The 12,616-nt window shown below is 40.7% G+C and overlaps 1 protein-coding gene and 1 non-coding gene across 2 annotated transcripts; both read right to left on the reverse strand.

Annotated features, from left to right (window-relative positions):
• Positions 1–5,492: 5,492 nt before the first annotated feature.
• LOC100533359 (heat shock cognate 71 kDa protein) lies at positions 5,493–12,176 on the reverse strand. Its single transcript, XM_005097955.3, has 9 exons — positions 12,085–12,176; positions 11,509–11,723; positions 10,583–10,788; positions 9,693–10,118; positions 8,327–8,609; positions 7,795–7,997; positions 7,087–7,285; positions 6,435–6,640; positions 5,493–5,822 (listed from the first exon to the last, which is right to left on the reverse strand). The coding sequence occupies exons 2-9, from the start codon at positions 11,711–11,713 to the stop codon at positions 5,586–5,588; spliced, it is 1,965 nt and encodes a 654-aa protein (XP_005098012.1). The 5' UTR covers positions 11,714–11,723; positions 12,085–12,176; the 3' UTR covers positions 5,493–5,585.
• Positions 6,117–6,216, reverse strand: LOC118477661. The gene has a single exon (XR_004858534.1). It is a non-coding gene; the product is annotated as a small nucleolar RNA SNORD14 (small nucleolar RNA).
• Positions 12,177–12,616: the final 440 nt, after the last annotated feature.

The raw sequence follows: 12,616 nt of genomic DNA on the forward strand, positions 1-12,616 counted from the left end.
GTGACAATAATTTAATTTTAAAAAGGGCGGTGCTACTCGCTCGATGTCGGGTGGCTAGCGTCAGGCTACTCACTCGCCCGATGTCGGGTGGCTAGCGTCAGGCTACTCAGGCTACTCACTCGCCCGATGTAGGGTGGCTAGCGTCAGGCTACTTACTCGCCCGATGTAGGGTGGCTAGCGTCAGGCTATTCACTCGCCCGATGTAGGGTGGCCAGCGTCAGGCTACTCACTCGCCCGATGTAGGGTGGCTAGCGTCAGGCTACTTACTCGCCCGATGTAGGGTGGCTAGCGTCAGGCTATTCACTCGCCCGATGTAGGGTGGCCAGCGTCAGGCTACTCACTCGCCCGATGTAGGGTGGCTAGCGTCAGGCTACTCACTCGCCCGATCTAGGGTGGCTAGCGTCAGGCTACGGTCGACTAGCCTGACGCTACTGGCCCGTGGGGATTTCTGTGACCTCGGAGGGCCAGCATTTTCTGCCCACCCAGAGCCAGTCACCTAGATCTAAGTATTCTAAGTCTAAGTCTTAGTCTTATTCTTTACGGGGTGTCCACTACGGCTGGATCGGGCCGATCGCCCGACTCGATCTCCTGAAACTGAAAACAAACAAGTTTTTTTTTTCTTTTTAGTTTAGGCAACCGAGTCGGGCAATCCCATCCGTAGTGTGCACCCCGTTGTACATGTAATTGTAACGTAACGGGGTAAACAGCCCCTAGCCTGTCCCGGTCGTTTTTTTATGCCAAAAAAAAATAAATGAAATTATGCTAACTGAGCCCAAAAAATGTGAAATTATGCGATTCTGTTAATTTTAACAAAGAATGATAAAGGAAAATAATCAGAAATTATGTAAAAAAATGATCAAATTTTGCTAAATTATGTGGGGTGCATAAACCACGGGGACAACCTAGCACACCTGAATGATTGGCCCAAAATAGATCATCATAGTCATAGTCATAGTCATAGTATGATCATAGATGATGTTTTTCCGCCATCAATTTCTGTCGTCCTCCGAGGTTTCCCTGGCGAGTTGACTACATTGTTTATAGATCCCCTAGATCTATCACCCTTCATTACTTTATTAATTATTTAATTATTATCATTCATCGGAATGCCGGTGACAAAGTTACTAACAATAGAAATGGAGCCTAACTACTACAGTGTACCACTACCAAGATGTTTCAATTCACCTGCGTCTGAACGAGACTTGGGCGCTAGATAGATTAGAACCTAGTCTTCGCAGTATAGTTAGAGCGTAACGGCCCGTGATACGAGTGTAAACAAACGTTCCAGCGCTGAGTTGAAAGGGATACATTTTGTCTTCGGGCAGAGAGAGAGGAGGAGGGGGGGGGGGGGCAGAGAGAGAGAGAGAGAGAGAGAGAGAGAGAGAGAGAGAGAGAGAGAGAGATTTTTTTGCAATCTGCGATTACAAAATGGTTCACGTGAAAAGTAACAAAATTTTGAATTGAAATTGTTTCACTTTCTGTCTTTCACTCAGGTCTCTAAAACTTTGGAAAGTCTTCCCCACATAAAATGTATAATTCAGGTTCCATGTTGACCCATCCGACTCTTGACTCGGGAGTTGGAGGACAAGGAGTGACCGAGTGAGTGACTGAAGTGAACTTTGCGCGATTGATCACGCGAATTTTAATAAAGGAGCATGCGCAGAAATCCCCACAGGCCAGAACACGGAACATGCGCAGAAATCCCCAAGGGTGAGAAGCCAGGCGGGGCTAATCGACCGAATCCGTTCGCCCGGAACATGCGCAGAAATCCTTGATCGGGCGAGTGGCCTGCCGCTAGCCACCCGACATCGGGCGAGTACACCATCGCTTTTTCTGGACTCCTTTGTCAAATTCTTTTTCTTGCTACTGGGAACAAGTTCAACAACGTCAACAGGTCTTACATTAGAATACAAATGTATTATATAATTTGGCAAATTGGAAACACGAGTGTCACTTTTCTCTCTAGATTTATTGCTCCATTCCAGTACATGTAATACAGTCATTAGAGTAGAGTAACTTGTAACTAGTAGGCCAATGACTTTCAGTTGATGTTAATGCACCGATCATTCCTTTCATTGGAGGCCCAGCTAGTAGGCCTAAGTATAATATAACTTAATAAGTTATATTTTCCGCATGAAAATAGATACACATGACCTATGGACATCTTAAAACTTATCAAAATACATGATGAAGTAAGCTTTGCTGTTTTGTCTTTTTTGTGAAAAATGCAAAAATCGCCGCCGCGACAAACGCAGATGTTAGAATAAGACAGGACATTAGAATATAATATATCATGTATGTCTCACGTGCTGAAACAACCCGCACTGAAAACATTCTCTCTCTTTACCTCTATATTTTACGTAACCTCACTGCAGTTGGTAGTTTTACAATTACAAATGAAATGCTGCTTTTAAATGTGAAAAAAACAAAAGAACTTGTCGTTGATTTTAGAATAAAGAAACTGCCCCTGCAGCCACTCAAAATGAAATGTGAAAACATCGAGCAAGTGTCAGACTATAGGTATTTGGGTGTTACAATAGACAACAAACTCAACTGGCGTGTCCACACTTCTCTCCTGCATAAAAAAGTGAACAAAAGATTATTTTTTCTTAGAAAGCTAAAGTATTTTAAAGTTGATAAAACGATGTCCATGTTCTACCACTCAACCATAGAAAGTATTATCAATTTTTGTATAACAGCATGGGCCGGGAACACAAGACAACAAGATAAAGACAAATTAAATCGACTAATACGGAAAGCATGTAAAATTTCAACATCTTCATTTCCCTACTTGGATGAATTGTACATAACAGCTTGCACTAAGAAAATTAATTCCATCTTTTTAGACAACAAACATCCCTTGTTCCCTCAAATAAAAACATCAGTCAGAAGTAAAAGACCCATGCTTCTGATCTGTAACAAAGAAAGATACAGAAGGTCATTTTTACCATCATCTATCAAAATGCTTCCATCTTAACCATCTATCTTGTTTAGTGTACTTACGACCTTAGAGCATGCATCAAAATAACATTGAGTGTGTATCTAGCTTACGATTATTATTGTTTATATTGCTGCTCATTTATATTATATATGTGATTGTAAGCCTACTTGTGTGTGCATGTGCGTGCACGTGTGTGTGTTTGTGTGTGTGTACTCGTGGTGGAACACCAAACCAATGTGCCAGGATCTGGACAATAAAGATGTATCTTATCTTATTTTATCACATGTATATATATATTACTGTAATATTATATGTCTGTACTTGCAGGACTGTGTCAGATTTTGTGTTCTCCAGATTAACATATTTTATTGTGGTCTGCCTGTCAAAAATTCCAGGACCCATGCTGCGATAAAATGACAACAATATACTCAATTGTTTTTAAATGACAAAACGATGCGGTTGAATTGTATTGATCATGATGTATACTGAGGAAAAATTAACAAAAAGTACCCTCACTTTGATTTTTCCTCAGCATTCAATACAATTCAACCGCATATATCTGCTGTCTTTGAAAAAAAAAACACTAGCTGGCTCAAGCAAAGAATTTATAAGATTTCATAACATTACTTCAAACGTTTGATAGAATGTAGTGTTTCGTATTCGTATTAAATCCCACTAGAATTTGACGCTGATGAAGATTCTGAAGTCAGATTTGCAAAACATGCGTTGGCACCCTTTTATTTTTAGCATCGAGTACAGTACCCGGATCTCCAATCCGTCAGATTATTTTCAGGCTCGTTCTGAAATCAAGTTCAAGCGATCTCACGGTGTGTTGAGATTTTTAACTGAGCAGTCCGGATTTTGGTCTTGAGATCGGGTTCAGTTGGTATTTGAGACCATCTCAAGATGGGCACACCCTTTTTTAACTGCGAATGTAGTGAGTGGCGGGCTTTAGAGTCTTGAAACTTACTGGAGATACTACACATGGGAATTTGAGTGCATGGGTGGTCTTATCTCAGATCTAGTATGAAAAGTGGACATACGACAGTTGGACTCTGGGCCGACGAATGTGTACACTACATATGTGAGGCAGCGTGGTGGAATCACGCTCTGGTCAAAATAATCAAAATGAAGAAACCTGCATTTTTCCATAGGTTTTTAAATTTTTATCAACCATGCCCAATAAAGAACTCGATGGATTTTTCTAAAAAACGAAATTAAATTAAAGGCACAAAAAATGTAAATTTTAAGTTATCAAGGACTTTTAAGCTAAAGAAATAACTAATCTTTGGCGGCCTTTTTCTCACTAATTTTGCTCTCAAAACAGACGACCCCCACCTCCTTCATTCACAAATAGATCTATCTCAACTTGTATTCAAGATAAATGGGTATATAAAGACAAATGAACAAGCTTTAACTTTAAGTTTAAGATACCAAAAACTCCAAAAATTGATGAGAGCCTGATTCCTGCACGCTGCCTCACATAGATATATAATGTACAAAATCAATAAATCCGCATGGACTAAGATTAGCTCGCTATGGCCCGAAAACTCGTGACTAGATACATGTATTGTGTCTTGGGGTCCATGCCTTCAACTTGCGATGGTTCGTGTGGCTTCACCATCCCCCATAATAATATAGCCAAAGCGTGTAATTTTAGGGCTTTTTTCTTAAAGTGAAGTGTTTTACAGCACTTGCAACACAAGGTCATCATACAAGTGCCGAAGATTAGAGGTGGTGCAAGAGAGTAACAAACACAAAATAGAAGTAGGGGAGGTAAGGACAAAAAATGTTTGATAGGAAAGAAAGAGCAAACCACACTAGAGCATCTGGCGCTTAGGGTTTTCCAGTTTTTGGCACATATGCACTTGTTTATCGGGAATGCACTCCTTTTGTATTTAATTTGTATTGGATGGTGCACATGGCATGTTGCAATCAACCTTCAGAGAAGTTGGAATCACCAGTAAGCCTATTTTCCAAAAGTGAATCACCGAGTAAAAAGCTGAACCAACATTAGGAATTTAGCCAGGTTGCACATGTCAAGGACAAAAATTGTAGGTATAGTCAGTGATTCGAGCCTCAGGCCCGACAGGCCCTTGGGAAAGGCACTTTACAAAAATGTTACTACGTTCACCCAGGTGGGAATGGGTAGGCAGGCTATCGGTTCATAGATCACCCAACCAGAAAATATTTGATTTTGATTCACTTTCTCCAATGGGAGATGTGCCACAGAATTTGTTTAATTAAAGCAAAGTAAGCCACATAGTGTGACATAAGTTGCACAATCTTTAGACTTCAAAAGTAAATTGGACCTTGGATACACGTAGGAGTACACTTCAGGTTTACCGCAAGGCCTGTCAAAATTGTTTTAGTAAGCGTTTTACAGCACTTACAACACTAAGGGGTCATGTAAGTTCCAAAGACAGGTGTTACAAAAACGTTAAAAAATGGAAATATGGAGAGAGAGGACAGTAGCTGCTTGACAGGAAAAGTGGCAACAAACAGACAAAACAACATGTATTTAAACAAATATTTTAAAAAACTACTGATCTTTATAAAATTTTGAAAATTTATTAATGCAAATACTAAACAATCACTGTTCAGCTGTTCAAGACAAAGAGCAGGGACTAGATTCTTGAACAGTTTAATCGACCTCCTCGATGGTGGGTCCGCTGCCTCCTGAGCCAGCATCGGGGGCACCTCCGGCACCAGGAGCACCTCCAGCACCGCTGAAATCAGGCATACCGCCGGCACCAGGAGCACCACCCATGCCCTGGTACAGCTTGGTGATGATGGGGTTGCATACACCCTCCAGCTCCTTCTGCTTGTGTTCAAACTCATCTTGTTCAGCCAGCTGGTTGGCATCCAGCCAAGAAATGACCTGTTGTTCAAAGAAAGAAAAAAAAAGGGTTTGTAAGAACAGATTTAATATTTTCATGCAATGATGCATTAGTTTGTCTAAGATATTCAGCATATCCTATTCAAATGAAAATCCTTTCAACTTCTTTCCAGCTTCTCTTCCAAATCACATTCAAACACCAAAATGTAAAACAATAAATTTCATAAAATTGTTTCAAAAAAAAAAAAGTTGCAGAAAAGAATGATCACAACAATGAGCAAAGAGACTGCAAAAGCAATTCATCTCCCCACAACCCATAATGTGAGGAGACGACCATGATTCAGACATCCAAGGAAGGACAATGGGCCATCTTCAGAACAAGAGCCGTTCTTCTGGTGGAAACCGCGAATGTATGGAATAAGCTTCATCATCATCATGGGGTCTTTCCGCTGCTCTTTGTTTTAGCAAGTTTACGACACTTGCAACACTTAAGGTTAAAGTTGCTGAAGAATAGATGTGTTACAAGAGAGTAACACACAAAAAAAGAGAGGATAAGGACGATAGATGTTTGATAAGAAAGAAAAAGCAAACCACACCAGAGCACCCGCCAACCACCCACGTGCCGCTCTCATTACATAACATTACAATACTTACATCATTGCACTTGTCAATGATAGTCTTCTTGTCATCCTCTCCAAGTTTGTCTTTCAGTTTTTCATCTTCAACCGTTGACTTCATGTGGAAAGCGTAGCTCTCCAGGCCGTTCTTGGCAGAGATTCTGGTCTTTTGTTTCTCATCCTCGTTCTTGTACTTCTCAGCATCATTCACCATCCTCTCAATCTCCTCTTTAGAGAGACGACCTATTCAAGAACAACATTCCTTGTTAGTTCCATCAATCATATCAGGGCTGAGACATGCAGTGTAAAATAAAAAGTGATTGCCAATATATCAACACAAAGGTACAACAACAAAAATCTTAAATTTCATCAACTTTTAGCATTCTGCCTTCACAAATCTGTGCAAGTCAATTTCAAGTCCAAGGCGTCTACATAAGATTTACGGCGCTCACAACTGCATACGGTCATATGAGCACAAGAAAATTAGGTGTTACAAGAGAGTAACAAACAAAAACGAAGGGGAGATATGCAATAATAAAAAGCATTCAGTGCAATAACTTTTTCACACCTGCAATGAAAATTGATCTTGCACTTTCAAACTAACTTCCATGAATGTGGCAACCTTTGCATACTGTTGTATTAAACAAATTTGTAAGTCATAGGAAAAACTTCATCGAGTGTCAACTTACCTTTGTCGTTGGTGATGGTGATTTTGTTCTCTTTGCCAGTGCTCTTGTCGGCAGCTGAGACGTTGAGGATACCGTTGGCATCAATGTCAAAGGTCACCTCAATCTGGGGAACCCCTCTTGGCGCTGGGGGGATGCCAGTCAGCTCAAATTTACCCAGGAGATTGTTGTCCTTTGTCATGGCACGCTCACCCTCATATACCTGGGGAAAATCACGGTCGTGTTAGGACGCAATCTATAAAGATCGACATAATAGTTGGAGTTGTTGATTTATAGCACTCAAAACAGTTTTGGTCAAAAATCCAAGATGTGCGACAATGCCAACAAAACTACGAAAGAAACCATGATTCAGACATCCAAGGAAGGACAATGGGCCATCTTCAGAACAAGAGCCGTTCTTCTGGTGGAAACCGCGAATGTATGGAATAAGCTTCATCATCAACATGGTTTCAGCTTTCAAAATTTAATCTTACAATACTTAGACATAAAGAACATCTCCAAGACAAATACCCAGTTTAAATCAAATATTACATTTCACGTCTGCCATCATAAAATGAAACAGCACTAGGCATTCACGTTTTAACTCTAACACTCATTGTCTAAAGACACATGCAGTCAACATTTCACCTTTATCTGATCTATACCTTTTAGGTTGTGTAGTCTTGAACCAACCTGAAATTAATCCATCACCAAATACAAAAAGGTACATACCTGGATGAGCACACCGGGCTGATTGTCTGAGTAAGTAGTGAAGGTTTGCGTTTGCTTTGTGGGGATGGTTGTGTTCCTCTTGATGAGAGCTGTCATCACACCACCGGCTGTCTCGATACCCAAAGACAGAGGGGCCACATCCAGCAGCAGGAGGTCCTGGACCTGCTCAGACTTGTCACCGTGAAGAATGGCGGCTTGCACAGCTGTAGATGGGATACCAAATCGGTTAACATTGCATGTACGATGAATCAAAAAAGTTAATATTGAAATCATAGTAGACAGCCTGTGTCCAATAACCAAAAAAGTGTAATGTCTAGTGTGTAATCAAATTATAAACAAGTACAGTAACCAAATCAAGCTTAGTACAACAGCCATGAGAGGCCAAATTCTGAAATATTACAATAAAAAAGGTCATCTTTGAAAATAATTTCAAGTGGAAACCTTACAAAAGCTGCCATGAACATTGAATATAAAATAGTCCCTAACCAATAAAATTTTCCAACTAAACATGAAAATCAAGAATGGCACTTACCAGCACCATAAGCGACAGCCTCATCGGGGTTGATGCTCTTGTTGAGTTCCTTTCCATTGAAAAAGTCCTGCAGCAGTTTCTGGATCTTGGGGATACGTGTGGATCCTCCCACCAGGACAATTTCATGGACTTGAGACTTGTCCATTTTGGCATCACGCATGGACTTCTCAACAGGCTCCAGTGTACCACGGAACAAATCTGCGTTCAGCTCCTCGAAGCGGGCCCGGGTGATGGTGGTGTAGAAGTCGATACCCTCGAATAGAGAGTCGATCTCAATGTTGGCCTGGAAACAGAAAATGAAATGTATTACAAAAATGGAGAAGCTGAAGCTTTTTTAAAAAGTTCATAAAAATACCAATTTTTTAAAAAAATGTATCATTACGCCGTCTGTGACTGCGCAAGCGAGACTACAAGGGAAGATAAAAGGACCCAAGAGCAAAAAGATCACATGCGAAGAGGAAATGGATGCTGGTTCATACAACCAGGTGATGTGAAATACAGTGGAGTCCACTTATAACGAGTCCGGAAAAAAAAGAGAAGTCTGTTAAAAAGACATTCTAAAACCCCGTTTTTTCCTCTTCTTTACCTTTGTAAATAAAATACTGGTAAAAGCGCAATCAAACATGCGAGTCGGCTATAGCGGAATATTGCTGCTGCTGTGCACAGGCCAATTATACATAATTAAAAAACCTCGCCAGTTGAGAAACTTGGTGATCTAGCGAAACAAAGAAAGGAGCCAATGTGTGTCAACAATGAAGGCTAGAGCGACTGAGTAGAGAGGTTGTGGTATGCGCAGACAAACAGAACGCATCGCGTGATAGGCCAGTGTAAGCCTAGTTTAGATTATCAAGGCCTACCATGCCTCTCACTTCTCCGATGCGGGGATGGAGAGGTCACAGCAATGTGATGGGTGGAGCGAATGAGTGACGTGCACAAGCTGACGGAACGCACCACAGGGTGTGGTGGGGGAAAACACAAGAGGGCGAGTTAGCCCAGAGCCCTTTCTTTCTGATCGCCAACCTGTCAGTCAACATCGCTAAATCTATCACTAGAGAAAGAAACCTGATTTGATTTTTGATCAAGTAAGACCCAAAAGTCATGTTGAAACCTGATAATCATCAGGGGAGATATCAAAAGGAAATAAAACAACCGCAAAATCATAGATTTGGCCTATTTTACAGCCTCCCTTGAATTTATTACTGGATCCATTATAGCGACAATCCTGCTATAACGGACATTTTGCTCCGGTCCCTTCCCTCTCATTATAACAGGATTCCACTGTATACTGGAACAAATTTTCTAAGCTGATAAAAAGAAAACCAACAAAACCAAGAGAAGAAAAAAGTTAAAATACACATGTGCTCACCTGAGTAGATGAAGATAGAGTTCTCTTTGCCCTCTCACATGCTGTTCTTAGACGACGGACTGCCCTCTTGTTGTCGGCAATGTCTTTCTTGTGTTTGCGCTTGAACTCCTGGATGAAGTGGTTGACCATGCGGTTGTCAAAGTCTTCACCACCCAAGTGAGTGTCTCCAGCAGTGGATTTCACCTCAAAGATGCCGTCCTCAATGGTGAGGATGGACACATCGAAGGTACCACCACCAAGATCAAAGATGAGAACGTTCCTCTCAGTGCCAACTTTCTTGTCCAGACCGTAGGCAATGGCAGCGGCTGTGGGTTCATTGATGATTCTCAAAACGTTGAGGCCTGAGATGGTTCCAGCGTCTTTTGTTGCTTGACGTTGAGAATCGTTGAAGTAGGCAGGCACTGTGACCACAGCATCTGTGACCGTCTGAAAAGCAAGAGAAAAATTATCCATGAAAAAATGGAACGGGGACAAATATTTCATTGGCACTTACATGGTTGGTCTACACAAATATAACTTACATTCTGGCCCCTAAACAACACTATTCCAAGCCAAAAAAATGCAGAAAATTTTCAAAAATTGTAGGCCTACTCATAGACTATTCAAAGAATTAAAGTCCTTGATTAAATTCAGCTAAAACCCACCAAAAAGCTATTTGGAGCAAATTCAAGGACTACCATTACAAACTTGCAGGATCTCTTGATGTTATTGTGAAAGAATAACTCCGACCTACCGAGTAGGCTACTTGAAGCAGTTTTACAATAAAGTAGCCTGAAAAGAACAATATTGTGTATAAAACTCAAGCATATATGCCATTTGAAAAGTGGCATATGCCACGACAAAATCCACATTGTGTGGACATGTCAAGAAAGTTTCTATCAAGTACCAACCTTGCCAAGATAGGCTTCTGCGGTTTCCTTCATTTTTGTTAGCACCATGGAAGAGATTTCTTCAGGGAAGAACAGTTTGGATTCACCCTTGTAGTCCACACTGATCTTTGGCTTTCCACCTTCATTGATGACATTGAATGGCCAATGTTTCATGTCAGATGCCACACATGGTTCATCCCATTTGCGACCAATGAGCCTCTTGGCATCTGAAAAACGAATTATAACACATAAGCAAAAACATATATAGAATCTATACACTTTGTAAATAAAGCAATGTAGACAAACACTGGCCGTTCATTTCAAGAACACAAAATAGAATCTGTAAGCATGGAGTAGCCCAAACCCCCGAACTGAAAATCCTGCTCCCAATTTTAATTGATTTTTTCTACACTACCAATAGAAGGCTGATTTCAATTAAACCTAAGCAGGAAAAAACCACACGCAAGACACTTGAGAAAATCACAAGACACAAAATAAGGGGGTGAAGTCCTGAAATCAATTCATCTTCAAGAACAAGCTATCAAATTCCTAACAATCCAAAAGACTTATTCAGTAGGCTATAGATAAGGAAGGGCTTTGGTAACGAGCGACCACCCCAACAAAGAATTGGAAAGACAAGTAGGCTATGAAGGCGAAATGCCGGACAACCACAACCTGTAAAAGTTTCGGAAAAAGGACTTCCATATTACGAGCGACCACTGACCACCCCAACGAACAATAAAGAAGAGACCTAACCCAACAACCACCCTTACCTTCTACTCTTGTCTCCCGTCATACTCATAGTGGTCCCTCATAGAAGCCCTCCAAAAGTTTCACCATCTCGGTCAAGTTTTATCAAGTGATATCTAGAATCTAGATCTAGAATTGGAATCTAGAATTTTTCCCTCTCTAAATAGTCTACACCAGGAAGCTAGTCAGTCACTCACCAAAGACTGTGTTTTCGGGATTCATGGCCACCTGGTTCTTGGCAGCATCTCCAATGAGACGCTCATTGTCTGTGAAGGCTACATAGCTTGGGGTTGTTCTGTTTCCCTGATCGTTGGCAATGATCTCAACTTTGCCATGCTGGAAAACGCCTACACACGAGTAGGTCGTTCCCAGGTCAATACCGACGGCGGGTGCTTTGCTCATTTTCCTTTATCTGAAAAACATCAACAAAAAATCCTTTTCAATCAAACCGTTCGTAAACGATCATACCTCCCAAAATGGATTAAATTATCATATGTGCACAGTTTAGTGAAAGGCATTATTTATTTCAGTTCAAAATCCAACAAAAACGTACAAAATCTAAACACAAGACCAGCGAAGATCACGGCAACGACCAATGTCACAGCACAAAGAGGCTGACAAACGACCGACAATCTCGCATCCGATGAAACAAGAATGATACACGTTCAAATAGATGTAGGCCTAAAGTAAAACCACTTACAACATTAAAAAGGACATAAACATGTAGATATATTTCTTTAGAAGGAATAGGCACAATTAAAATCACAACTTACTGCAATCAACGGTGTTGGAAGGCTAAATGTTCTAGAACAGCAAGGATCCCGCACTTCGGAGAGCTTGCAGTTAAGTGAACGAAACGAGGCGGTGGCTCTATTATAATGAACAACGCGACGCTAGTATCGGTTACTAACATTAATGTATTCGATACTTTTCCAATTTTCCCCGATCCTGCTTTGATACTATGATAGCCTAGGCTACCTCGATTATTGCGATTTGCCTTCAACGTGTGTATTCTTAGAATAGAAAATAATATATACTTTTTATTCTGATCCAAAAGATCTCGAATAATATGACCCTGACATGGCAAAAATGTAAAGATGGAATAGCATTAAATGGAACTAGTCTAAGACATGCTTAGCTGAAAATTGGCAAGTATCGAAAATATTGTTAGCCTTTGATCTTCGCGTGGTTCGTTTGTTCACACTGTAGCCTAGACAAAGTTTGGCGTGGAAACATTTTCTAGCTTAAACAGAAAACAGAAGTCACATTTTGTTTACTTAATAATAACTGCATTAATAAATGAGG

This window comes from Aplysia californica, unplaced genomic scaffold (assembly GCF_000002075.1).
Source record: "Aplysia californica isolate F4 #8 unplaced genomic scaffold, AplCal3.0 scaffold00169, whole genome shotgun sequence".
Taxonomy (NCBI): domain Eukaryota; kingdom Metazoa; phylum Mollusca; class Gastropoda; order Aplysiida; family Aplysiidae; genus Aplysia; species Aplysia californica.